Source organism: Cavia porcellus, unplaced genomic scaffold, assembly GCF_034190915.1.
Source record: "Cavia porcellus strain 051 isolate PalLab524CR breed Dunkin Hartley unplaced genomic scaffold, mCavPor4.1 scaffold_49, whole genome shotgun sequence".
In the NCBI taxonomy this organism is placed as follows: domain Eukaryota; kingdom Metazoa; phylum Chordata; class Mammalia; order Rodentia; family Caviidae; genus Cavia; species Cavia porcellus.
The window spans coordinates 1,631,324-1,659,154 of record NW_026947532.1 but is presented as its reverse complement, the minus strand read 5'-3'; the positions used below and the strand labels follow the sequence as shown (position 1 = coordinate 1,659,154).

General features: G+C 55.8%; 1 protein-coding gene across 7 annotated transcripts in view; it reads left to right on the top strand.

Annotated features, from left to right (window-relative positions):
• The first annotated feature begins 8,946 nt into the window (after positions 1-8,946).
• Vav2 (vav guanine nucleotide exchange factor 2) overlaps positions 8,947-27,831 on the top strand; it is a 127,471-nt gene continuing 108,586 nt past the window's right edge. For 2 of the 7 annotated variants that reach the window (XM_063244207.1, XM_063244206.1), the window contains exon 1: positions 13,653-14,360. In XM_063244207.1, coding sequence (XP_063100277.1) covers positions 14,157-14,360 — 204 coding nt within the window. In that variant the 5' untranslated portion in view covers positions 13,653-14,156. Of the gene's footprint in view, positions 9,062-13,650; positions 14,361-27,831 lie in introns of those variants that run through there. The other 5 variants (XM_063244209.1, XM_063244210.1, XR_002792034.2 and 2 more) reach the window with 5 other exon arrangements.

Below are 27,831 nucleotides of genomic sequence, written 5' to 3'. Positions count from 1 at the left end.
CATCGATGGCACTAAGGGGCTATGCCAGGCCGGCCCGGCCTGCTGCGCGTGCGCCTTAGCGGGTGGGGGGGGGGGTGTTGGGGCGGGGCTGGGCGGGGCGCTGTGTTCCGCGTTTTCCTGCCGCTGCGCGTACCCTCGCGGCGAAAAGACCGGATGCGACTGATTTCGGCTCACCCAGGTCGGGGCACTAGTGGTCTTGGAAGCGGGTGAGCAGCGCCCCCGCCCAGGGCCGCCTGCTGTGACGTTCTGGACAGCCCAGTGTCCCCGCCGCTGTCCTTTCCCTCTCGGCTTCATTTTTATGGTTTTTCGCAGTGCCAGTTCACAACACTGACCTCACAGAACCCGCTGAGCCCTGAACCCATACCCCTGGGTGGTTCGGCCTTTTTTTTTTTAGTAGAAAAATAGGTGAGGCGGGGATGTAGCTCAGTGGGATAAGCGCCTACCTGGAAAGTGCAAGGTCGTGAGTTAGATCTGCATACCAAAAAAAAAAAGGGTTCATTTTGTTTCACACTCAGGTCAAAGGGCAAGGAGCAGAGTCAGGTGACAGCCTTCTTCAGGGCAGGGGCCCCAGGGGGTACAGGGCATCAGGTGGTGAGATAGAAGGGGCAGGCAGGCAGTGTTCTTGAGCATGAGGTGTGTACATGAGCATTGTGAGTACACATATGTTACGTGTCTAGAATCCACAGTGGCTTTAAAAATTTTTTTTACTATACATTATTTTTATTTTGTAGGTACTAGGAATTGAACTCAGGACCTTGCACTTGCCAAGCAGGCATTGCACTACTGAGCTGTATCTCTGCACATTGGTTTTGGTTTTTGTTTTTAGGACAGGGTCTCCCTAAGCAGTTCAAACTGGCCTGGAACTCACTTTGTAACCCAGGCTGCTGTCTGACTTGCAATAATTCTCCTGCCTCATCCTTCCAAGTACTGGGATTACAGGCATGTGCCATCAAGCCTGGCTTTTTTTTTTTTTTTTTTTCCTTTGGGTATCGGGAATCAACTCATGACCTAGTTTGCCAGGCAGGTGCTTATGCCACTGAGCTAAATTCCAGTTCCTTGGGTTTATTTATTTATTTATTTATTTATTTTAAAGGGGGTAAAATTAAACAACAGAACAAAATAGGACCTAAGAAAGCAATGTAAGAGATATAAATTTCAAAGCTAGACGACCTGAGATCTTTACTGTCTATCATATTGTCTCTTGTTTTCTTCCAAATAGTTGCCCATGTCTTCACATACAGAGAATTCATACAAAACAACATAGTATAAAACTGATCCGAACAGAATGAGGATGGTGTTTTAGGTCTTCAAAACCAGGCAATAAGGAAGTCCTTAATAGCTGTGTAGAGTCTCTTGTTCTCTTCAAAATAGTTGTCCATACTTTCATGTATATTGAAGTTCAACAAAACAAAGCAGGGAAGAGGGAAGGGATTGGTTGGTTTCCCAGCACTCCAGGTTCCAGCATGACTTGGGTCCCAGTAAACGTAGGAGGCTCCCGTCTTGGCCCAGCGGAGCCTGCCACTCACAGCCACTCATGGGTGAGGAGGTTGCTTGGTTTCCTGGCGCTGGTGCTCCAGGTCCTGGCATGGTACGGGTACTGTAGTGGGCCGCTGCAGGCTGCCACAATCACCATGGGGGAAGGGGTTGCTTCAGTCCTTGGTGTTTTGCTTTTTTTTTTGGTACCAGGGATTGAACTCATGACCAAGTGCTTACAAGGCAGACACTTATGTTGCTGAGCTAAATCCCTGGCATGTTGTTTTGCTTTTTTTTTTTTTTTTTTTGGTCTTTTTCTTTTTTATTGGTACCAGGGATCGAACTCACGACCACACACTTGCAAGGCAGGCGCTTATGCCGCTGAGCTAAATCCCCAGCCCCTGTTGTTTTGCTTTTGAGACATGGTTCCACTATGTAAGTCAGGCTGGCCTTGAACTCACTGTGGAGCCCAAGAGAATCAAGGCGATTCTCTTGCCTCCTGAGTGTTGGGATTACAAGCGTGACCCTTCATGCCTGGCTGTAGAATGCACGTTGTTTACAAGGAACCAAGAGGTTTACCAAAACTGACCACACACTGGACTGTAAGCTTCATGTTTCAGGCCATTTAATTCTTACATACACACAACCACACGAGCAGCAGTCTGTGAAATAGTAACGGGTGAGAGTGTGGCCCAGTGGGGCAGCATTTGCCTAGCACACGGGAGATTCTGAGTTCCGTTTTCAGCCCAGCAAATAAATAAACAAGGAGACAACTCACGGGTTTGATCATTAAGAAATATGCTTTCCACAGAAATAGGAAAAGCAGGGGCTGGGGATTTAGCTCAGCGGCATATGGCAAGCAGGCAGTCGTGATTTTGATCCCTGGTACCGATAAAAAGGAAAAAAGACAAAAAAAAAAAAAAGAGAGATAGGAAAAGCCCTAATGTTCTTATGGAACCATAGGCATTAAAAAAGAGTGGTTAGAACAATCTTAAGAAGAACAGAGCTAAAGGCATCATACTTCCTGATTTCAAACTCTATTACAAAGCTGTAGTAAAAGAATACGCTGCTAGGGGCTGGGGATTTAGCTCAGCAATATAAGCACCTGCCTTGAAAATAGGCGGTCGGGAGTTTGATCCCCAGTACCGGTTTAAAAAAAAAATCCTAAAGAATACGCTGCTGCTGCCGCCACTGCTGCTAGCTGGATATATAGCTCTGCCGTATAAGCCCTCCCTGGCGGGACTGGGGATTTAGCTCAGTGGCATAAGTGCCTGCCTTGCAAGCAGGCCGTCGTGAGTTCGATCCCTGGTACCGATAAAAATGAAAAAGACAAAAAAAAACAAAACAAAATAAGCCCTCCCTGGCAAGCTCAAGGTCCTGAGTTTGTTTCCTGGTACAAAAAAATAACAAAAGAATATGCTGCTGACTTGTGACCAGGCTTGGGAACCAGCAGAATAGATGGGTTTAGCTGGGTGTGGGTGCACACGCCTGTCATTCCAGCACTAGCACTCAAAAGGCTGAGGCAGGAGGTTTGCCAGGAGTGGAGGCCACCTGGCTACATGGAGAGCTCAAGGCTCACCTCAACTGTATAGTGAGACACTGTGTCAAAAAAGAGGTGGGTGAGAGAGACCATCATATATGTCATCAACTGATCTTTGGCTCTAGGAACACACGGGCAAAAATCCCATTTCACCTTGCTTCTATATTTTGCTCAAAAATCAACTCATAATAAAGATGTAAACATATCACCTGGAACCGTACAACTCCTAGGAGAAAACAAGTGTAAACTATTTCAATGGGCAACTTTTTCTTTTGGATTGGACCCTAACTATACAGGCAACAAAAGTAAAAATAAACAAGGGGACAAGGAGGGGATGAAAGTTTCGGCACTGAAAGGAAAACAGCCAATAATATGTAACGGGAACCTATGTAGCCGCAGGAAAGATTTGTAAACTGTGTATCTAATAAGGCCATTAATTAAGGCTAAAATGTGTGTCAGACTCATGCAGCTCAGTAGTGGAAACAATGGATAACTCCCTTCAAAAATAAGCAGAGAGGGGCTGGGGATTTAGCTCAGCAACATAAGCGCCTGCCTTGCAAGCAGGCAGTCGTGAGTTCGATCCCTGGTACTGATAAAAAGGAAAAAGACAAAAAAAAAAAAAAAAAAAAAGAAAGAAAGAAAGAAAGAAAAAGACTAAAAAGAAAAAAGCAGAGGACACAGTTTCTAGAAGGCGATGTGAGGACGGCCAAGGGCTATTCGGAAAGGTGCTTCCTAATCCAGAGACTTGGAAATGGAAGCTGCAGTGTGGTGAGGTGCTGCAGTTTGGTGACCGGGTGGTGCTCTCAGGCCCTGGGTTCTGCCCCCTCACAAGCAGAAACCCAACCACTGGTATTGTAGTCAGGGCTTGCAAGGAGAATAATTACACACAGGACACCGAATTTATAGTACTAATTTATGATGGGTACCCAGAGTTAAATATAAGAAAGTGCAAGAAATCTGTCCATAGCACTAAAGATCTAGAAAATCCACCCGAGGGCCTGGATTGACAGCAATGTCCTGCGTATTTCCAGCTGAAGACCTGGAGCCCGTAACGGTGCCTCCCACGAGTCCTTCTGGAGGTCTAGAGCCCACAACAATGACTCATGCAAGTCTATCCCATGGATCCGAGCTGGGAAGGCCCAAAGGTCATTGGTGGAAGCTAGAAAGTGTGCAGTGGGGTAAAGGAGCTGTGCTAGCAGGCTGAGGGTTCTACACTGGAGCCAAGAAGTGATGCTCAAAACAAGGACCAGGATTGCGCTGAAAAGTACCACGGCCATCCTCAGCGACAGTGAGGTCCTGAGCTCCTCCAATGATGACGACAGTCAAGTACATGCCAGAAAGCCAGCATGATGAGTTTGTCGTGGAGATTAAACAGTACACATCTTCCCCTCCAGAGCCAGGAAGTGATGCTCGATCTAAGGACCAGCACTCCCCCAAAGTGAACCATAGTCACTCTCACTAACAAGGTCCCATCTCCTCTGATGACAATGGCCAAATTCATTCAGGGAAGCCCAAATGACAAGCCCCTCTTGGAGAACCAATGGCTCCAGACAACACTTAGGAGAACCCATAACACCACCCTCATCCTCCCCACATCTCTTTTTATGTTGGCACCCTTCCTGGGGTGGGCCATCCATGCTCAGCACCGTGTTGGTGGTATAATTCAGCTGGTGTTAAGCTGAGCACCAGTATTTTTGTGACACCCAGTGAGAGTCTTCACCCCTGCTGGGGTGGCTCTAACCAGCCAGGCACACACAGATGTCGGTGAAGGTATGGAGCAGGGGAGGACTTGCGAACTTTTGCTGGGGATGCAAAGCCTCACAGACACTGTAGAAGTACAGCTTCCTCAGAATATTCAAATTAGCACAACCTGTGACCTATGATGTCTCTGCAGGACAGCTACCCAAAGGACTAAAACTCACCGTATTGTTCCCGAGAACTGCAGATCATTTACAACAGCTGAAACCGGAAGCCAGCCTTGCTGTGTTGCCTGGTATGGTGGTGAACTGCTGGATTCAAGCAAACCTCCTGCTTCAGCCTCTAAGTAACTGGGACCACAATCACACAGTCTTGGCTGATTATCTATATCTATATATATTTTTTGTACCAGAGATGGAACTCAGGACCTTATACTTGCTAGGCAGGCACCTATGCTGCTGAGCTATATCCCCAGCAAGGCTGGTACATATTTTAATTGAATGATTATGAAAATGTATATTAAAACTTGTCAGATGCAGTTAAAATCATGCCCTGGGGAAAATTTAAAACCTTCAGTGCGTACATGAAAGAAGAGGGTATTTAAAAATTAAACAGTTAGGCATCTGCCTCAAGATGTCGGAAAAAATAACAGCAAAAATTTATCCAGAGAAAGTGGATGGAAGAAAGACTAAGGAGGAAATTAACTGAAGTGGAAAGCAAACATGGAATGTAAATCAGCAAACCTGAGAGCTGGCTCACTGAAGAAGCTAATAAAAGCAGCAAACCTCTGGTTAAGAAAAAAAGAGGACACACATCACCGACACTAAGAAGAAGACTCGGTGTAGAACCTCTTAAACCCCCGAGTGCTGGGGTTACAGGCGTGGGCCACCACACTCAGCTCACGCAAAAGCACTCTTGTAGGGAGGGACGGTATGTGGGGTACAGGGAGCAGTGGGCAGGCAGTGGGTGTCCCAGGAAAGGTCTTTGTCACCCAGGGCATGTGTCTTTGTATCAGTTATGGTGCACTAAAAGAAACAATTTAACACAAAATACTGGGTGGATTATGAGATAGGCTTGCAGTGACCACAGGTGGAATCAGGAGGAAGAACGAAGTCTCCTGTCCTCCCGAGAGCTGGTTACCCGGTTGGAGGTGGAAGGTTGGAGCTCACTGCGGAGTCTGGTGCCAGGCTGTGTTGGAGAGCTGGAGTCTGCTGGAAGCCTGCAGGAACTGGCTAGAGTGTAAGCCGGACATTCTCTGAAGAACACAGAGAAGAGATGTCCTTTCCCTTTTTACTCCGTCCAGGCTGTTGGTGCCACCCACCTCCTGTACAGTCTTCCCTCCTGGATTTGTGGCTTGTGTGTCAGTCCTCCAGCCACGCCCAGAGCTTTACTAGAGGGCCAGGCCAGTGATGACCTTTAGGGCTTCAGTGATAACAGGCAGCTGGTGGCAGCACATGGCCTAGGGCCACCACTGTGCCAGGCAGGCGGGTTTTACTTGAATGGACTTGACACATTGTAGTTAACTGTTGGAGCCCTTGAAGCTGAGTACATGTGCAGGGCTGTGGCTGCCGTGCAGGGCTGTGGCTGCGGGGCAGGGCTGAACTGAGAACAAGGAGACCCTCAGGGGGCAAGACAGGCCACAGCTGAGGCCACATGGAGACTTTCTGGGTAGTTTTCCTTAATTACCATCGTCTGTTGCTCTGAGGGGTCCTTGAACCCCTCCCGAGATCCAGCTCAGGTTTCCTCCATTGTTCACTCAACTCCTTGCATGTTTGGATTAAATATGGGCTTCCCAGTGTCAGTGGCCGGCTGCAGAGTTACAAGCTCTGCGGAGGATTTTACTCCGGTGGCCCTAAAGACCATGCTGCATGTCTTGTTTCGTTGAGCCTTCGATGTGCACCAATTTAGGGGGTTGGGAATCTAGGTACAGACTCCAACAGTTAACAATCCCCTCATAAGGCTTGTCCCTGTAATTTTTTTTTTTTTTTTTTTGGTACAAGGAATCGAACTCAGGACCTTGCTCTTGCCAGGCAGGCACTTGTGCAACTGAGCTGTATCCCTAGCCTAGTTTCTATAATTCTTAGACAACTGTGTACCATGTTTTCTGCAAGTTAAAGCTCACAGAAACTGACCTGTGTCCTGCTAATGGAGGCACAGAATCAGAGAATAAAGAAGGGCATTTACACCTTGTGCCGACTTGGTGATCGGGGTGGTGATGGGTTAGGGCCTGAGCCACCAGTTAAGCCCGTGTGTGGCTTAATACAGATCATTAAGTGTAGTGTTGATAGTGTTACGGGAGTCACCTTCCCACTGCTGTGCTAAGACACCTGATATTACAGCTTGAAGGAGAAAATGTTCATTTCGCTCATGGTTTTATGGTTGTCTGGGTGCAAAGCTGAGGAGCAGGGAACTTTCCAGATAAAAAAGGACTGACTCACAGGGCGGAGGTATGGCTCTAGGTGGTATAAGAAGCAGGGGGAAAGGGGCTGGGGATTTAGCTCAGCGGCATAAGTGCCTGCCTTGCAAGCAGGCAGTTGTGAGTTCGATCCCTGGTACCGATAAAAAAAAAAATTAAAAAAAAAAAAGTCATTCAGGAAATGGGACAAAAGGCAAAACAAGTCCCCTCTCCCACCTGGGAGGTTGAGCAGCGGTAGAGGTGGCTGGGGAGCCTCAGACCTGTAGTGTGGGGCAGGGGCCCTAGGCTCCCTGGGTGGGGATCTTTATACCACTCAGTGGGGTGCAGGAATTTGAGAACATGAAGCCCCACAGCAGGGGCACTGCCGCTTGAAAATCAAAACAGGCTCAGTGTGATGGTGTTTGCCAGGAAAGCCTGGGCCAGGACCACTCCTGACTAGCTTGGGACTTGACTCCGGAAGCACTGGGTAGTGCCCATCTCAGAGCTTTCTGGTTGGGGCACGTGGTCCTTCCCTCACCCACATGACACACTGAGACCTCTGGAGTCAGCCCCAGACAAGTCACACCTCGGGGTCCCTCCTGCAGGTTTCAGGTCTCAGGAGGCCACCCTGCGGCCTCTGCTGTAGGGGCGCCTGGGATTTGTCTTTCCAGGCTTGGTTCTTTTTTTTTTTTTGTCTTTTTCGGTACCAGGGATCGAACTCACGACTGCCTGCTTGCAAGGCAGGCGCTTATGCCGCTGAGCTAAATCCCCAGCCCTCAGGTTTGGCTCTTTGACTTCTTCCACTAGACAGAGCCAGGACCCCTGGGATGGCCCCAAAGGGCCCTCCTTTGGAGCTAGCCACGCTCAATAAACCTTGGAGACCACTCAGTCGGCGACACTCAGCAGGGGTCCCTGCACCTTCCTGTGTTGTGGAGGGGCAGGAAATGGGGGCTGAGCTCTCCAGGACCCCTGAGAACCCCCAAGAGGCACAGGCAGGAGGCCAGAGCTGAGCCTCTGCTGTCCCTACACATGTGAGATGCCCTCTGTGACTCTGACAGTCCTGAGCTGGTTCTGTGCTGCCCTGTATCTTCTGAGGCCTGGTGCAGGGCCGGTGTTTTGGAAGCATTTTCTGGATGGATGGAACCAATGGATGGATGAGTAGATTGGGTAAGTGTGTGAATGCACGGGTGTCTGAGTGTGTGGATGGATGGATGGATAGATGATTGGTTGGGTGGGTGTGTGGATAGATAGATGGAGTGGGTGGGTGTATAGATGGATGGATGGGTAGGTGGATTGGGTGAGTGGTTGTGTGGATGGACGGATGGATGGAGCGGATGAGTGCATGGATCAAGTGGATGCTGAGTGAAGGTCTGAACTCATACTGGTTGCTCTTCTGGATGTGGGGAGGACAGGAAGGTTACCACCTCACAGCCAGTGGACATCACAGGTCTCTAAGCAAGGTGCAGAGGGCACTGAGGAGGTAGGAGGTGCCCCCTGGGGAGTAATGACAGAGCTGGATTATAGGAAATGTTCACAGTTCCTTAGGGGACCAGGCCCCCAGCAGACCCTCTGCTCAGCTCAGCATATTTAAAAAGTGAGGTTCAATAGCATTTTGGGTAAACTTGTAAATATTTTGGTAAACAACCTGGGCATAAGACTGAGAGTTTTATGAAGCCTAAATACAGATCAAATGCTTTCGGCAGAAACTGGAATGTGCTGAGGTATAAAAGCTCTGTGAAGGAGTAAAGGGTGTCTTTAACAGATTTTTACATGGATGACGCACTGGAGTGAGAATTCTCCAGATGCACTGGGATAAGACGTAGACGTAGGCTGCTGAAGTTGATGCTGCACACAGTGAATATCAGCGAGCCACGAGGAGGATGACATGCTTGAAGCAGCTAGAGATGGGAGTGGACCTTGGCCTTGTGCTGTGCGTGCTGGGCACGAAAGGTCAGGTAAGTTCTGTGTGTGATGGGTCCAGGATGGGCGCATTCATGGAGGCAGAAGACACATTAGCAGCCACCAGGGCCAGAGCAGGTGGGGTTGGTGATGACAGTGGAAGGAGTTGGGGTCTCTTTTGAGGTGACAGAAATGCCCCAGGGTTTGGAGCACTGGCATTGCGACCTAGCAGGTGGGATTGGCACAACACCTGGCCCACACTGAAGGCTGGAATTGGACATTTATCAGGGTGGCTCAGACTCACAGCCAGACTCCCCCTGCGCCCTGGGCTGCTCTCTACCCCTTGGGGTGCTGCTCCCCTTTCTCAGCAGCCAGTGCTGGACAGTTGGCACCATCTGGGAATGTGATCAGAGGCACCGGGGTCCAGCTAAGCAGTCGGGCTGGAGTTCCCCTCTCCTGCACGGATCGGGCTTACTGTGCTGTGAGAAGCCTCTGCAGACACCATTGTCCATCCTCCCACTCAGTCTTAATCCCAGCCCAGGGCCACCATGACTCCATGACACCCTTGGGGGAGGCTCCAGCACCTCCCTGCTGTCCCCATTCACAAGAAGGTGTCTGTGTGTGGCCACACCCCATAAGGCTGCAGAGACCACAGTTTAGGGTCTCTCCCATAGACCATGGCCTGGGAAGGTTTGAGGCAACTTGAAGTAAAAAGTCTGTTTTGCCTTTCTAGATGAAATGTGAAGACCCCACACCCAACAAGCCAGTCTGCACACTCTGACTCCTCAGTGGGCCAGATGGTCTTTTCTACACCTATAATTTCCCAGGAAATTGTGACAGCTGAATTTGCATGATGTAGCTCCAAATGGAATTTGCAAAATGCGTGTGCGCCTGGGTTTGGATGTGGGAATAATTCCTTCATCTAGTCACATCAGGAAGGGTAGAAGCAGCCAGCCCGTCCTCATGAATGAAGGCAGGGCTCAGGAAGTACTTTCTAGATGAAGGGATGGGTGGGTGGATGCAGAACAGGTGGAGGGAGGGAGGGAGGGAGGGAGGTTGTGGGCGGAGCCTGGATGGCTGGAGGGAGCTTGAGGGATGATGGAGGACTGAATGGAGGGGGAGAGGGGAGGGTCCACGGTGCAGGAAGAAAGGATGGCTGGATGCATGAGTAGAGGGACAGCCCCAGTTTTGGTCATCCCTGGGACCCTGGCTGTGGATGCGGGGCCCTGAGCCCAGCAGCGAGCCTTGGGTGTGGTTGGGGAGACAGGGCTAGGACATCACCTGGTGCAGCTGCGTGGTTCTCCGGGGGCCGGGTAGGGTGACAGTATGGGGGTCTGGGTGTGCCTCAAGAGCCCCTAAGCCCACGGCACACAAAGGGGGACTATGTCCTCCCTGCTGTCTGCCAATGCTGGGAGGGCAGAGCTGGGCTGCCATCCATTGGATTTCCCCTGTCAGCTGCCCTTGCGACCCTGCCATCACCTCACCTTGAGCAAGTCGCTCAGCTGGACGCATTGCAGAAGACGCCCTGGGTGCAAATCCTGCCTCTGTAGGCTGTGACCTTGAACAGGCCAATCTTTGGTGGGCAGGGTCGGCCTGTGGGCAGGGCTGGCCTGTGGGCAGAGCAGAGCCTGTGGGGATGGGCAGGTGGAGCTGCAGGTGGGTTAGACCGGGAGTGTGAAACAGGCTCTGATGCCCCTGTGGGTGCTGGTGACACTGAGGATGGGGCGACATTAACTCCTCTGTGGCTCCAGTGCTGCCTGGTCCCTGCTGCTCCTGGGCACTCAGCCTCCTGCCACACTGCACCTGCTGAGCCCAGGGATGTGGCAGGTAGGTGGGTGCTGAGCCCCCCCTCTCCTGCCCCATCCGCATGTCACAGCCAAGCCCATGCTCAGAACAGAGTCTCTGCCCTGACTCTTCATTGGGTCACATCTGTGTCACCGAGGAGCCTCCCAGGACTCTGTGGGCCCACAGCTCGAGGGACTATCCCCAAGGTCCAAATCGGGAGCTGGGGACCAGGGAGGCCTTGTGATGGCCTGGACTCCTGACTGAGCCACTCTCCAGGCCACCTGGACTCTGGGACAGGTTGCTGGAAGGGCCCTAAACGCAGCCTAACCACAGAATCAAGCTGCAGGTTCTCTGGCTCCTGCACTGCAGAAAACAAATTAAGAGACGTGAAGGGATTCAGCAGGCAGAAATTTAAAGTATGTGCTCAAAACCACAGAGTGCGGGCCAGAAAGAGAGGGACACATGGAGACCCAGAGAGAGAGAGAGACAGAGACAGAGGGAGAGAGGTAACAGAGACAGAGACACAGAGAGACAGAGACACAGAGAGACAGACAAAGAGATAGACAGAGACAGAGAGACAGAGATAGAGGGAGAGAGATAATAGAGACAGACACACAGAGACAGACAGAGACACAGAGAGACAGACAGAGAGAGACAGAGACAAACGGGAGAGAGATACAGAGACAGAGACAAGCTGAGACTGACAGCAGAGAGAGACAGACTGAGACTCAGAGAAACAGAGACAGAGGGAGAAAGATAACAGAGACAGAGAGACAGACACAGAGAGACAGACAGAGACACAGAGAGACAGAGAGACAGACACAGAGAGAGACAGAACGGAGACAGAGAGACAGAGACAGGAGAGAGTTAGTAGAGACAGACACAGAGAGACAAACAGACAGCAGAGACAGAGAGAGACAAACAGACAGCAGAGACAGACACAGACAGTGATCCAGAGAGAGAGAGAGAGAGAGAGAGAGAGAGAGAGAGAGAGCAGAGACAGAGACACAGATGGAGACAGACAGAGATAGGGTCAGAGAGAGAGACAGACAACAGAGACAGAGATAGAGATAGCAGAGAGACACAAAGAGAGACAGAGAGGGAGAGAGATAGACAGCAGAGACACACACACACACACACACACACACAGGGACAGGGACACACAGGGACACAGAGATTTGTGATCCGAGCTGTGTGAATTCCTGGGGTGCAGTGTCCCCAAGGTGGGTGATCTAGGATGTGTCCTGCTGTCAGGTCACTGGTCTGGAAAACAAACCATTCGCCTCATGGGGCACAGATACTGGGGCTTTCTTGCAGGGAGGCCTGGGGGAGAAAGTGTCACAGGTGAAAAGCACAGCCCCAGAGCCCCATTCTCAGGCTGATGGCATCTTCCACGGAGGACCTTTTTTTTTTTTTTTTTTTGAGAATTTCCCCAAAGGGAAAAAGGCTTGGATAAGTTCCATGTCAAGTACAAATTTAAAATCTCGGTTTTCCTCGCCTCCTTTCTATTCTTATTTTTTCTGTTTTATCTCGGGACCCCAGCGCAGCCCTTCCAGCCTGGGCCTCTCTTCCCTGAGGTCCACCAGGGGGCGGCAGAGGAGCGTCCGCGGCGGCACCTGCGACCTCTCAGGCGGTTGTGGGAGGCCAAGGGCAGCGCGGCCCGGGGCGCCCTGGGGAGACACACGCTGGGGGGCTGTCAGGCAGGACCAGGCCAGGCCACTGGAGTCTGGGGCGGGGGATGGGTGCTGTCCCAGGAGCCCGCTTAAGGCTTAGCTGGGCTCACTCTTGGGCCCTCGAATTCACAGGAAGATGCTAGGGGGCAAGGGGCAGGGTGCCTACACCCTCATCTTCTCCTACATCCTAATAATAGAGGGTCCTCTCAACTGTCTCCCCAAGGCACGCCCTTCCCTGCTCGTTAGCAAAGATGACCACTTGTCCCATGTGGCCCCTTCGCTACCCAAGTCCTGGACTGGCTCCCTCCTTCTGCCTCGGTGCACAAAGCGGGTTGTGGCAAGGACAGCGCGCGGGGGACCCCTCTCTTCTTACAAGCGAGCAAAGGCTACCAGCCAGCCAGAGGCCCGCCCAGGCAGCCTGGGGTAGAGGTTGGGGCGTCCTCCCAGTATGCTCACCGTGCAAAGAGGCCCAGTGGTCACTCTCCCAAGGAGCCCCCCTAGTAGAAGGGCTGGGACCTACCTGGTCCCCAGTCCCCCGCCCCACTGGATCATGTGGTGCCAGTCACAAGAGCTGCCGTTTGTCTGGTGCATCCCCTCCCAGGGTGGCGCGCTGCCCCAGGACAGTCCTCGCTGTTCTCCTAGAGGAGTGGCGTCTCTGTCCCGCTCCCTGTCACCCAGATGACAAATTCCGCGTCTGACCTAGCTTTGCCCACCGTAGTCAGGAATCCGGCCTGGAGGAGTCCTGCTTGCCCTGGGTAGCGTAGAGGACGGGAAGCGGGTTCTGGAGAGACCAGAGCCACATGTCGCCGGGCTCGAGTTACCCCGTCAGGCAGTCGGATGGGCCCGGCCGCGTTCGCTCTCCCGGTTTGTCCTTCCGGAAGGGCCACTGGAGGACACCCCGAGCAACAAGGGCCTCTCCTGAGGTCTGACGATACGTCGTGGGGGAGTTGTCCAGGGACAACGACTGACCACTGAGACGAAGGGCACCCCGAATCTCCGCGCTCCGGGGCGAGAGGCCAGGGTCCCCGCCCGCCAGCCTGCCGACCCGCGCCGCAACTCCGCCCCGCTAACTTTGGCGGGCGGAGTGGGGCAGGAAGTGAGGGCGGGGCCTGGGTTGCGAGGCGGGGCCAGGGATCAGGGGCCCCGCCCTCTCCCCGCCCAGCTGTGGCCGCGCCCCCCATTCTCGCTCTCCCCCACCCCGGCGCCCGGGAGCCGCAGAGTCTCAGAGCTAAGCGGAGCTGCGGGCCGCGGAACAAAGCGGAGGAGCGAGGCGACCCGTGGCCTTTGTCTTGGCGGGGCGGGGCGGGTGTGGCCGCGGGGCCCCGGAGCGCAGAATGCCGAGCACAGCCGGGCAGGCCAGGGAGCGCGGTGACGGCGGGCGGCGCGGAGCCTGGCCCGGGGCCCGCGTGGACTCGCGCGCCTGAAGGGCGACCCGGCGGCCGCACGTGGGCGGGAGCCGCTGGCCGGCGGGCGCGGAGCGGAGCAGCACCAGCAGCAGCAACAGGGAAGGAGGAGTAGGAGGAGAAGGAGGAGGAGGAGGAGGAGGAGGAGGAGGAGGGACGCGCGGCGGCGCAGCGGGGACCCGGGCGCGCGCGAAGCCCCGCCCCGCCCCGGCCGAGCCCCGCGCGGGCGGGATGCCCCGCGGCCACCGCACTCGGGCCGGAGCGCCGCGCTGAGCCGCCACCCGCGCGCCATGGAGCAGTGGCGGCAGTGTGGCCGCTGGCTCATCGACTGCAAGGTCCTGCCGCCCAACCACCGGGTCGTGTGGCCCTCGGCTGTGGTCTTCGACCTGGCGCAGGCGCTGCGCGACGGAGTCCTGCTGTGCCAGCTGCTGCATAACCTGTCCCCTGGCTCTATCGACCTCAAGGACATCAACTTCCGGCCGCAGATGTCCCAGGTGAGGGTCGGCGCACGGGCCAGAGACCGGGGGCCGGCTGGGAACTCGCGGGTGGCCGGCGCGCGGGAGATGGAGTGCCCGGCCTCGGCCGGCTCTTCGAGCGGCGACGCCAGAGGCGCGAAGTTGGGCAAAGTCCTTCGGCCCGTAGCGCGCCGGTTCCCTGGTCTGCGCCTCTGGACGTGGACAGACTTCGGCCTGGGGTGCGCCCGGCACTGCGCCCCCTTCTGGTCCCGAGCGTGTGGCCCCGCCGGTGTCCTTCGCGCCTCCGGGAGCTCTCTGAACCAGTGGCCCTGGGCTCCCTGTCTGGTGGACCGGGCCGGCGGGGACCGAGCGGCGCGCACACAGCGAACACATCGCGGCGCGCGGAAGGGGCCTGGCGGGGCGGGGTCCTCGGGATTGGGGTGCTGGAGGGAGCGGGGTGCAACCCCCGTCTTGGCCTCGCCCCCTCCTGGCCAGGGCTGGGGGCAAGCCGACCCTGTGGGGAGACCCCAACGTTTCCTTAAGTGTGGCCTTTGTCGCGGCAGAGGCACGCGGTGGCCGCAGGGCCAGGGAGGAAAATGTCCGCTCCGATGGCCGCAGCTGCTTTTCTGGCCCCTTAAACGGAACTTGGGTGAGAGAGTTGGGCGGAATTGGGGCTTGTGGGCTCCTGCCTAGCACGCTTTGAAGGGGTCCTGGGAGGCAAAGGGGGATCAGCCGCAGCCTCAGCCCAGCCCGTATGACGAGGCGTACCCTGCCCCCGGGGTGGGTGGCCCCTGCCCCGGCACCCATAGCGAGCCCGAGTGGACAGCGGCCATTCTGGTAGACTTCGGGAATGAAGTGAGTCACCCTGGATCCTGCAGCTCTGGCGGCGCTGGCCTTTGCCCTTCTTGGTGTCTGCCTTCCTGGGCGGGTAGGGATCTGCTTCGGGGTGGACGACAAAGGGGAGCCCGGCGGGGGAGGGGAAAGGCACCGCCGTGCAGGGATGGTAGTTCAGGACTCTGATTCCCTGCTGAGAGCCTCTAGGCAGAGGCTCGGTGACAGCATGGGGTCGAGTGCCTTGGTGGCACTGTGTTGGCTCCTCTGACCGTCCTTACAGCTGGGGAGACTTGCCCCAGTGTGGCAGGAGCTAGAGCAGCTGCCCGCAGCACAGCTGGGCACTGACCCTGAGGAGGCTGGGGCAGGCAGAGGTGGAGTGGGTGGAGGTTGGGAGGAGCTCAGCCTGGCCTGGAGGCCAGACGGGGGCCCCTCCCAAGCTGAGATTGTGTGCTGGGAGGAGGAGAGGGAGGAGAAGGAGGAGGGGACCCTGGCAGTGGCAGGAGGCTCAGCTCTTTCCTGTGCTAGAAGTTCCAGCCAGAGACATCTGAGGTGGCAGGAATCAGCACCAACACTGTCCCCTCGAGCCCCAGCCTGGCCCTAGTGGAGGGGTGTTAAGGGGGGCTAGAGAGACTCAGGAGTGTGGCCATGGGGCTACTTGCTGTCATTAGTTGGATGCTGTCTGTCAGCTCCCATCTGGGAGGCAAAACCTTCAGGGCCTCAGTTTTCCATGTGTGGCTGTGACAGTTTTGGTAGCTGTGTGTTTGCTTAGGGAAGGCACCCAGTGTCCTTGGATATTGGCTGGATGCTGGCATGTGCCACCCTTGTGGTTGCTGCCTGACCTCATCCTCTGTCCTCTTGTCTTGCATTGAGGGCAGAGTTGGTCACATAGATCTCTGTATGTCCTTCGCCGGATCAGACAGCAGCAGGTGACCAGGGTGGGTCAGATGGCTCCATCTGCACACTCACAACTACAGACAACTTCCTGGGCCACAGGTGGCTGCGCGGAGCTGGCTGAGGGAGCTCACGCCTCTCTGGCTGGCTGCCCTGGGCCGTGTGACAAACCCACATTTCTTTAGGGGGAGGGAAGGTGTCAGATGTTGTCTCTGTCCACTGTGGATGGGTCACACAAGGAAAACACAGCTGCCCTCTCACCTGTGCTTCCTGGATGCTGCACGGTCTCACAGGAGGGAGTGCCACTCCGGTTTGCAGATGGTGCAGGTAGAGCGTAGTTTGAGTGACTTACCCTAGCTCAACCCGTAGTTAAGTGGCAAAGCTAACAGAGGGGCCTCCTGGGATGCTGAAATAAATCCCAGTGCCAGGCGCCTTCCTGAGCTGCATCTCGCTCTGCTGGCTTTCTGTCATTTGTGGTTCCTGTCTGTTTCCTGGGGAAGCTGGGGCAGGAGGGGCACCTGGGGTGCTCTGCAGGGGTCCTCTTGGGGACACACCTGGCTGCCCCTTTCTCCCTGCCTTGCTGGTGCACAGGGACCCACTGGTGCAGCCCCAAGGCCCGTGATGTGTTACCTGCTGGAAGGCCACTTGGCTTCCCACAGTGACTTCCTGTTTCCTGAGGGCTCGGAGTTCCCCGGCTGAGTTGATCTCAGCTGGCTGATCAGCCTCAAGGAACTGAGAGCGATGTGCCGATCTGAGCAGCTGCTGCGTGCAGATCTGGGACCAGGGGCCGGGCACTGAGAGCCCGCTTTGTTGTGCCCTCCTGAGCCAGCAGGATGCTCTTTCTTTTATTCAGAGTGCCTGGAAGCCACCTTGGGCTTAATTAAACTAATTAGGGCTGGCCACAATCTGCTGATCCTAAGAAAGGCCCAGTGCATCCAGGGTGCCTGTGCCAGCAGCCAGCCCTTGTGTTTGCCCTGTGCTGGCCACTTTGGGGCATGGCCAGCTTGGTCATGCCCACATCACCGTGGTGTCCTCTGCCCACAGGACAAACAGTGGACTGGGCTCATAGCCTGCCCTTTGGCTGACCCTCCAGTGTCCCCTTATGTGTCCCTTTTCCACCCCTGGCTGTCATGTGCAGTGTCCTAATGGAAAGATCTCCCCGCTTCCAGCCTGGTTCTTCCTGGGGAGATGGCTTAGGGTCCCTCCTCCAGGAAGCCTCCCCAGATTTCTCTCTCAGGCCTCCTTCTGGGCTCTGGACATGCCAGCTTTGCATTTGCCTGCCTTGTCCCCTCATACACACCTACCATGTGCTCAGCTGAGCTCAGGAACTGTGTTGTCTGGAGCCAGCAGGAAGGAGGATGCTATGTCCTCTGTGGTCGCCGGGGTCCTGCAGAGCCTGGCCCTGCTATGGGGGTACTCTTCTGTCCTCTGTTCCTAACTTCCAGGACCAACTCCTGAGCCCCCACCAGTGCCACCCAGAGGGTGATCGCAGGCAGCCTTTGGGTACAGAGGGTGACCAAGTGTAAGTGGGAGGCTCCTCCTGGCCTAAGTTCACGAAGGGGTTCTGGGGTGCAGAGGAGACCAAGAAAGGCCGATTCCCAGGGCAGTGAGGAACCTTTTCTTTTGGGGATAGATTTTTTTTTCTTTAATTTGCAAACACCTTGGGCTTCTGGCAAGGTTCTCACACAGACAACTTTCTCTTGAGCCATTTGCAGGTAAGTTGGCAGTTCCTCGTGCTGCGCCTAAATGTGTCACGTGCTCCCTGCAGGTGAGGGTCTGTCTCTGTGACTATGGCTTGGCCATCAGAATCCAGTGTTGACAGCCATGGGTGACCTGCCAGTTTCCTGTCATCCTGCTTCTCCCTTGTTTGCTGCCAGTCTATCTCTGCCTTTCTTGATTTCTGTGACCTTGACACTGTGGAAGGTCATGGACTCTGTTGTAGTGTGTGTGTGTGTGTGTGTGTCCCCGCTTTGGGATTGTGGAGAGACCCCGATGCTTCCCTGTGGTTAGATTCGGGCTGTCACCTGCAGGGAGGGCGCCATGCTGCGTCCTTTTCTTGGAACCTCAGCTGGTGGCCCAAGGGTTAGGTTTGTTGTGTTGCTGGAAGATGGATTTAGCCAGACTTCATCTTTAGAACATCTTCCAGGTGCTTTGAGAGGACGTTAGCCCGCTGTCTCCCTGCCTCTCCCTTTCCCTTCCCTCCTCTGTCTCTGCCTTTTCCCTCCCTCCTTCCTCTTTTACTTTCTTTCCCCTCCCAGTTGAGACCATGTTTCCTGTTTTATTCCACGGGTGTGATCTGTCACTGTCCCCACTTATCTCGGGTACAGTTGCCTCCGGGCTGGCCCGTGGGAACTGCCCTGGCTGCCCTGGCCCATCCAGTGCCTGCCCGGCCCTTGCTGACCTCTGACCAGGCTCTCTGTCTGTTTGTCTGTGTCCCAGCTCGGAAACCAGCTGTCTCTACCAAGCTGCTGGCTTGGCAGTTGGAGGGGCATTTGAGGTTGGACAAGGGGTGCTCAGGGCTCCTGGCTTGTTCCCCTCTCAGTGGCACACCAGGCAGTGAGTATATGTGTGTCCGAGTGTGCACACATGGGTGTGTCTGTGACACATGTGTCCACATATACCATGTATATGCTTGTTTCTCATTCATATTGATGCTGCCAAACAGAGACATAACGTGCCTGTATCTAACCTTAGAAATTCTGGAGCCAAATATGGGGATGAGGACTCGGACCTGTAATCTCAGCTACTTGGGAGGCTGAGGCAGGAGGATCACAAGTTTGAGGATCACTGAGCAACTGAGATCCTTTTGTGAAATTAAAAAACAAACTAAAAGGGTCAGGGCTGTAGCTCAGGGTAGAACATTTGCCTGGCGTGTGTGAGGGCCTTGTGTGCTGCCAAGAAAGAAAAAATTCTAGTGTTTGTATTAAAAAAGTAAGACTGTATAATACTGATCTTAACAGCGTATTTAAACCAGTACGGTCTAGACCCTCAGGAGATGCAAACCAGATTTTTTTTTTGAGACAGGTTCTCGCTGTGTAGTGCAGGCTGGTCTTGAACTCACTTTGCTCAGGCTGATCTTGAACTGGAGTTAATCCTCCTGCCTCAGCCTCCCCAGTGCTGGGATTACAGGTGTGTGCCACTGTGTGCAGTGAAAATTAGCTCTTTTGGGGTGCAGAGATCTCAGTCTTTTTACGGGAAGAGCACGGGCGTAACATGTCCAGTACCAGATGTACACGCACACGGCTGCAGTGTTGCCATGTCACAAGGGGAAGGTGGTTAGGATGCCTGTCTGAAGAGGCTTCTTTGGGGACAGTAATAAAAATGGGGCTGAGTAACCCGATTTCCCAGCATCCACATTTCGCCCTGGCAGAGTGGCTGCGGTAGGAGCTGCCTGGGAGAGGTAGGCCCCGGTTGTAAGTGGGGGTTCCTGAGGTCCTGGTCCCTGTGTGTGAAGTCTGTCCAGGCCTCGGGGGCAGCCTGGCACCCATGTGGCTGCATTGGCCACACTGCAGTCATCTGCCCAGGGAGCCCAGCCGAGGTCTGGGCCGGGATGGACCCCAGGCTGTTGTGCACTGCTGCTGGGTTTTGACCATCATGCTTTGGGCCTCACAGAGCTGGGGCTGGGGCTGGGGTGCACTGGGTGCAGAACCTCGCTGGGAAGGGATGCTTATCTTCCAGGGGCTACCCGATCGTGGGCTGGGCCATGGGCCACCAGCAGTGGGACACCCCACTTTGAGGATAGCGTTTGTCCTGGCCATCTGCCCCGTCTCCAGCTTAGGCTGGGCAGGGGCAGTGCTGGCTGGTCAAGTCTGAGTGGTGGGGCTGTGATGAACTGTGTCCTTACACTGGCCTCCCTCCTCCACGGCCTGGAGCCTGGTCCTCTCCCTGACCTATCCTTGTGCAGAGCTGGCTGGGGAGGAGACTCGACTTTGTGGCCCAGACAGCCTTGTGGTGTCTTCTGATGGCCCTTGGCGTGGAGGGACGTCCTCAGCTCTCTGCAGGCCGGCCTGACTGTTATGCTGGGAGATGCGTGTGTGGGGAGAGTCCCAGTTTCACTGTGTTCCCACGTGTCACACAGTGTTATTTCTTTACTCCCTAATCATTTAAAACTGTAAACACTGTTTTGACTTGCGGGATGTTCAAGGCCATAGAGACCCAAGCAGCAGGCTCTGTGAAACTCCGAGGCGGGGCCTGTGGGCTGTTCCAGGGTGTCCCCTCACCTCACAGTGTCCCCTAGCCAGCCTGGTCCCCCGGGCCAACTGTGTTCAGCTATGTACCACATGTGGCTCTGACCCCATCTGGTCACCTCTACCTGCTTGTGTGGGATATCCTTCTGGGTCTCCCCGACCTGGGGCTCCAGCATCCATCCTGTACCTGCCTCTGGGGCTTCTCAATGCCTGCCCCTGGCCTTTGTCCCCACACCCTTTCCCTTTCTTTTTGCCTGGCTCCTGCAGCCCTCTGGCCCTTCCTCACCAGCCCTGGTCTCTTCCCCAGGGTTCTGTGCCATTGTCTGTGTTTATCTCCAGAGCCATGGGGTGGCTGGGCAAACAGGAAGTGTGAGAGAGAGGAAAGCAAAGCTTTGTCCTCAAGCTGAGAGACACTTTGATGACCTCACTCTTCCCCAGCCCTGTGCCTGGGACTCCTCCTTGGCCACAGCTAGGCCATCAGAGGGATTAGCTGCCACGGGTTGCTGCTTGCATGGCTTGGCTTGGCGGGGCCACGCTACCACCTGGCTGCCCTCAGTTGGCAGGGTCCCCTGGGCTTGGTCTCCTTGCCTGAGATGACATGGCTGCCCTGAGGCTGTCAGGAAGATTGGGGTGAAAAGGCGTGGCTGTGTCTCAGGCCCTGCACCTGTGTCCCAGGGTGGCCCTAGCTTTCCTCCTGTGGCCTCTGGAACCGGGCTCCCAGCAGCAGCTGCTCCCCTGCACCTCGCCCCTGCCCCACACAAGGGGGGCTGTGTCCCTGTCCTTGTCTTTCCCCTCCCTGTCTGCAGGAGGGAAGCAACAAGGTCCTGGCCATGCTTCAGTCTGAGATGGCAGCAGGGACTTGAGGTGTCACGCCAGGGTCCTGGGGGACCAGAGCTGCACTGGTGGGGATGCCCAATGAAGGGGCCTTGGATGCTGGCTCAGCTGCTTCTCAGCATCGGCTCCTGGGCTGGACCGGCAGGACATGGGGCCGTAGGCTTTGCTGTTGCAGGGGGTCAGGCCAGTGACAGCCCTGAGGCTTCAGGCGACTCCCGGAGGAGAGGAGGAGATGGAGGTGGTGACCATGCCAGGACCAGGCGGGACCAGCAGGGAATGAGCTGGGGGGTGGTGGTGAAGGAGCCTGTGTCAGTGGTGGGGGGCCGGGGTTGGCTCTGGGCACCTCTGCTTTGGCCTGAGGCCCCGGGCTGGCGAAGTCCCCTACCTTCAGTCTTGGGAGGCTGCGTTCTGGTCACTGGATATGGGGAGGGACAGCGAGTGGTTGGACAAAGCTCCCAGGGGGCTGGGTGGGGCTGGGGGGCTCTCCCCATCAGGGCTGGTCCCTTCCCCTGCGAGCTCCAAAGGTCGCCTTCTTGTCCCTCAGCCAGCAAAGCCTTGGTCGCATTGTGCGCAGGTGAGCGGAGTGGGGACGATTCCCTGCCAGAGGAGGGACCTGGTGGCTGGCTAGCCCACCCTGCCCCCTCTGCCCCCCACCCTGTTGGTGCAGCACCTGCCATTGGGCACTGGGTCCCCGAGGCAGGAGCCTGCTGTGGCTGACTTTTTGCCAGGGGAGGTGGGCGGGAGGACAAGGGCAAGGCTGGGGGCTGTACCATTGCGGTCCCCGCAGAGCTGCCTCTCCATGTGTATGGTATCCTGGATTCCTGCTCTCCCGCCAGGCTCCAAGCTCCCCTGTGCCCTTGCTGTCTCCTTGCTTGTCAGCATCCTCTGCCGACTCCTGAGGGCCATGCCACATCTGCCCTCCTGCCCACTTGGGCAGAGTGTACCCCAGCAGACGTCTGGGGACCCACAGTCGGTCCAGGACCTAGCCTTGTGCATTGGGCAATGCCAGGAGACTCAGCAGGCTTTGCCTCTGCCTTGCCTCTTCTCTGCGGCCCTGTGGTGTCTCTGTGCCTTGCATCCTCTCCTAGACAGGTCCTTTTGAGGGGGCATGCCCCAGGGGAAGGGCTCTGTGGTGGGTGCACCCCCTGTGCTCCTCTTGAGTGGAGCTGGGAATCCTCCCTTCCCACACTCACTCTGACGTGCAAGCTCACTGAAGACTTGGGGGGGCCCTAAGTGCAGCCGTAGCACGGCCAGGGTGAGGTCCCTGTGCCTTGGAAGAGGCTCTGGGACCTGTGAATGATCAAGGCACTGTGAGAAGGAAGTGGCTTTTTAATTGAGCCTTGTAGGACAGGTGCACAGCATGGGGGGAGCTCCCCAGATCCTGCCTTCCCAGCGGCCTGGGGGCCCTGGCCGGCCCCTGGTCTTCCTTGTTGTCTTGCTGCCCTCTCTGCCCAGCTTCTCCTTCTTTGCAGTTGGCCCAGGGGGACTCTGGGCCATGTGTCTTGGTCTTTGGTGTCCTGTGTCCCTCTGGCAGGGCCATGAGAGCTCCACCCGCCCTGTCCTGGGACCTGGCCCTGTGCTGGAATGGGGAGAAGGGACCTGTTGTGTGCGGGGCACCTCTGCCCTGGGCTTCCTTCCTGCCCCTGACATGTGGGAGGCTTTGGCATCTAGGCAGCCTTCCCACATGGGACCCCAGCCTGGGATTGCTTGGGATTGGGGATGGGGGAGGCTGGGGTCCCTGCTTCTCCTTTCCTGCCTTGGACTTCAGCGGGTTTCTTCTCTGAGTTTCCTGAGTGGATGCTGGTGTCTGGTGTATAGCAGTATTGGGGTACAACTGGTAATGGTGTGGTAATGCTGGGTGCTGGGCCAGGCACGATCAGGTTCCTCAGGATGCGTCGTGAGGTTTTGTACTTTTCGGCACCGAGGGACTTGGCCCCCGTTTGTGTGTCCTCCATGTGCTGTCTACACACAGATGGGGGGGTTTTACTTGTGCATGGCTGAGCTACCTGGAGTCTCTGCGGGTCCCTTATTTCCCTGGGATTGGCTTCCCAGACGCCCCCGCTCCACCGCTTCCTCTTTGACTTGGCATTTTCTGAGGGGTGGCAGCAATGGAGCCCCCGACCCGGGCTGCCTCATTACAGAATGGTTTATTCTTTTTTTTTGTCGTTTTCCTTTTTATCGGTACCAGGGATCCAACTCATGACTGCCTGCTTGCAAGGCAGGCGCTTATGCCGCTGAGCTAAATCCCCAGCCCCCTCATTACAGAATGAAGGAAGACTGGCCTGGTGGCACTGGGCTCTGGGGTCACCTGCTCTGGGTCTGGGTCCCAGGAGCCTTGGCTGTGACAAAGGTGTCACTTCGGCGAGGCTCTCCCATGCCTCTGTCTGGCTCTGTGTGTACAGAGGTAGGGAGGTGCGTGGGTCAAGGACGGGACATTGACGCTGTCTTGGAGGCGTCTAGCGCTTCATGTGCACAGATGACAGCGTTCCCGTGCACATGTGCGTGTGTGTGCGTGTCCTCACTGTGTGAGATGGTCTGGCTGGTCTGTGCAGCCTCAGATGGTTTCCGGGCTGAGGGTGTGGGGGCGTTAGGAGCCTGGAGGAGTCACGGGGAACTCCAGGGTCTGGAGGCAGGGCCTGGTCCCTTCACACTGTGCCTGAGGGTGGAAACTGGTGGGGTGGGGAGGGGAGCCGCCTTGCCCTCTGGTGGACTGCGGGCTTGCGATCCCTCATGGGCTCAGGGCCCCATTTTCCTGCAGAGCTCTGTCCCCTTCTCAGGCCCCTGTTGTAGGACAGGGATTTGAACTTGGGAACAAGCCTCACCACCTCCCCCCAGAGTCAGGGCCCAGGTGGCCTGGCATGGTGTTCGTGCTGACAGCTGGGACTGTGACTGTGGCTGGGTCCTGGGCTGCATCTGGCCTGTGTGTTGGGTTCACACGTGCAGGTGTGGTTGTGCCCAGAAGGTGGCCTGCACATCACAGCCATATCGCCTCCCGTGCAGGAGTGGCTCTGGGCCTCAGCCGTCCTGTGGCTCTGTTCTCTTCGGCTTGGGACACACGGGCTGGCACAGGGCTGCTACCCAGAGGGTGGACAAGCAGGCAGCAGGTCCTGTGGGACAGTTGTTTATGTCGGAGGGGTGCAGCCAGGAGTGCCTGGCCCCCACTGGAGTCCTTGTGCCCAGGGATATCACCTGTCGCAGGGTTGTACTGGCCACTGATGTCAGTCATTAGACTGGGCTGGGCTCAGGGCCCCTGCATTGAGGCAGCCCCTTTGAGCAGCCGAGCCCCACTGTGCAGAGCCACCCCTGGGAGAAGGTGGGCTGGCCCCTGTCTTTGTGTCCTGTCCCACAAGGCGCCAGTCGGCTCCCGGAATGCCAGAATTTGCACCCGTCTAAACACTGCCATCCATAATTCATGTGCTGGAAACGGCTGTCTTTTTTCTGAACTCGTGTGTGTAATAAAAATTTTTTTTCACAAAAGGGAAGATAGAATGTTGGTCTTCGCACCACTCCCTCCTCATGCAAATAAACCTCGGGAAGAATCGGCCTGTCGTCTCTTTGGGTGTATTTTGTGGTAATTTAGCTGCTTAAACGAAACATCTGTTAGCTGTGGAGGCCCAGGGAGAACAGGCTGCACTGCAGTCTCTGGGAGGATGATGTGGGGGTTCTGTACCCAGAGGGTGGACCCTGGCTGGCCAGAGCAGGGTGGGTTGGGAGGTGCAAGGCTGCCCCGCACCCACAGCTCTGCCTGTGTCAAAGGGACCATATGGCCACAGTTGGGCATTCCCTTTCAGAGAGAGGGAGGTTTCTCAGTTGCGGGGTTCAGCCACCGTGACCATGGCTACATGTGCTTGTGGACAGGGTTCTTCTCTCCTGGCTGCCCTGCACGAGGGGCCGGAGAGCCTTGGGCCTTGTGGCCGCAGCCCTGGTGGCCAAGTCCTGTCCTCTGCTTTGAAGATGGCTCAGTCTGTGACCTGCACTTTGCAGCTTGGCAGACACGGTTTTCATCTTTGCAGCTGACTGTGTGGGGTGTCATGGCCAGCACTGGCCACCTCTCCTGGGTGCAGGTGGGCAGGAACCAGCGTGTGAGCCCTGGTCTGTCCTTTCAGGACTCTGTGTACTTTGAGGAGGGGGAAGGCGTGCAGGCTTGGAGGGAGCCCAGCAGATGGGGCAGTGGGTGCTGAGGCCAGGATGCGGGCCCCTCTGCATATCTGTGGAAGGTGACAGGACCTGGGGTTTTGGTTTTGAGGGAGGTGGGAGGCAAAACAGTGTGTGGGTAGCTGCACCGTGTGGCACCAGGAGCCTTGGGTGTGGTGAGAACACACTGTGCTTGCTCTGCTGGGTGGATGAGAGGGGAGGCCGGGAGGCTGGGAGGAGACGGGTGTGCTCTGGGGGTCACGATGATGGGCAGAGGAAGTGGACAGAGATGGGCAGGAGGGCAGGACAGTGTTTGGCTCCTGATAGGCTGGACGAGGGTGACGGGGCCCTGGCGCAGGGGATGGGCTCTGTGGTGACAGCCTATTTAGCTCTGACCTTAGAGTTTGAGCATGGTTGGCGTGGCATGGACCATGATTGGTGCACAGGTTTGCTGTGTGGGGGCAGATGGTGCATGGTCCTGGAGGCTGTGACATGGATCCCCGCCTGGGGTGACCAAAGTCAGCAGCCTTGCAGAGCAAGGTCCGGAGGGAGGTGTCCGTGAGAGGTGCCAACCGGCTTCCTGGTTCTCCCTCCTGGCATTCGTTGCCTTCTCTGCTGTGACAGCAGGCAGCAGAGGCTTGGGTTGATTTTTGAGGACTCCTTTCTTGCTATTGATCCGGTAAAGCTTTAATCAGGAAAGGACCTCACAGTGGTGCTGAGACTCCTGTACTAACCGCATCAGTTTCTCAGCTACCAGCGTTGGCTGAGGCTTGGGGACCGGACTGAGTCTTGAACTCAGCTGAGCAGCTGCTATCCTCACGGCCCAGCACGGGCCACTGTCCTACCCTGGTCCTACCCCAGGAGTGAACCCCGACTGGGCCTGACCCTGCATACTTCTTTAATGCCTACCTGAGTCTTTGAACCTCATCCTTCTTGTGGGTTTGGGTTTTCTTGTGGTCATGTAAAATGTACTTTTATAGAATTCATCATCAAAACAGGCACACCAGGTTACACGTGTGTGCATACATATGCATATTTTTTTTACACTTTTTTTTTTCCTTTTTACCGGTATCGCGTATGCATATTTTTCTGTATATACCTTCGTGAACTTTTAAGCTTATGAGTCCTCTTCCACCTGAAGGACAGCTCTTGGCAGTTACTGTCGTGTCCTCTGTTTTATTTGTAGATCAGGGGCTATGCCATTTTTATCTACTTATTTTTGGTACCAGAAATTGAACTAAGGACCTTGCACTTGTCAGCCAGGCGCTTGTACCGCAGAGCTGCATCCCTGGCCCTGTGCCGTACTTAATATGTGCGGGCCAACCCTTCCCCACTCCACACCAAGCCCACACATCTTCCTGTGTACCTGATTTCACCGATTCTACCACAGTGTGTTTTCCCTGCTCAGACATGGTGACAGGGTGGAGGATCAACTATGACAGGCTTTGGGGTCCACGCAGGTTTGATGGAGCATACTTCTGGGTGTGTCTGGGTGGGTTGTAGAGGCGTGGCCTTGGCTGTCTGTGTCTGGTCCCTGGCTCTGTCTCTGGCACTGGTCGATCTGAACTAAACCCTTTTGCCATGCTGCAGCCATGGACTGAACCCCCGAAACCATGAGCCTAATTAAATCCCTCTCCTCCTGTGAGTTGTGTCAGATATTGTGTCCTAGCAACAGGAAAGCTGGTGAATATAGATGTGTCTGAGACCAGGTGTGTCTGGAGCTGTGTCATCAGGCAGTCTCACAGGCAGGTTCTCTTTGTGCCTGAGTTGTGCCTGCCTCCCATCAGATGAACAAACCTTGGGGCTAGGATGGAACAGGATGTTTCCCACCCTGGCGTTGGGTGGCTGCTGGCACGAGCAGTTTTAAAGATCCCGAAGTCCCACAGCCTGGCTCCTGAGGACAGGCTGCATAGGCTTTGCCCTCTGAGTGCCCTAACCCCCTGCCCACTGTCCGTGGGTTCAGAGGAGGGCGGAGGGCCAGCCTGCTCCCCTAGCTCCGTCTGCCCCTGGGGTCCCTTCTTGGCCCCTCTGCCTGAGTGAGGCCCTGCTCCCAGCTGTTTCTGAGGCTTATGGGGGCCTGGTGCTTCGGTGAGTGGTGGCTCCATTAGGTCATCCAGTGGGACAGTGGTGGCTGAGGACCACTCAGCAGGGGTGTCCCCAGAATCAAGGTGGGGGACAGGGCTGAGGTTCTGGTGGGGACCCTTGTGAGGCAGGGAGTCAGGGTGGGACTCACGGGTAGGGTTTTCTGAATCTGGGTCTGGGGGGAGGAACCAGTGGTCCAGGTTCCTCCTCTCCTGGTGCTCAGCCAGCCTGTGTGGATGCCTCCTCCTGGCCACCCAGCTCTTGCTGTGACCTTGTGGCCAGCTCTGTCCTTGGCCAACCATTGGGCCCTGTATCCAGTGGGGGGTGCGATGGTGGCTGAACAGACCCCAGAGAAGGAAGGGGAGGGATTGGTGTGCACCCTGTTATCTGGAATCTCAGATTCCAGAGGCTGCTGGGACGGAGTGTGGGCTCTGAGGGACCCTGGCTGTCCCCCATGGTGGCCCCAGCTCCTGGCTTGGGCCCCTGGGATGTGGTCTGAGAGAGGGGACCGCCTCTTTACAGATTCATCAAGATCAGCGGCTGAGGTG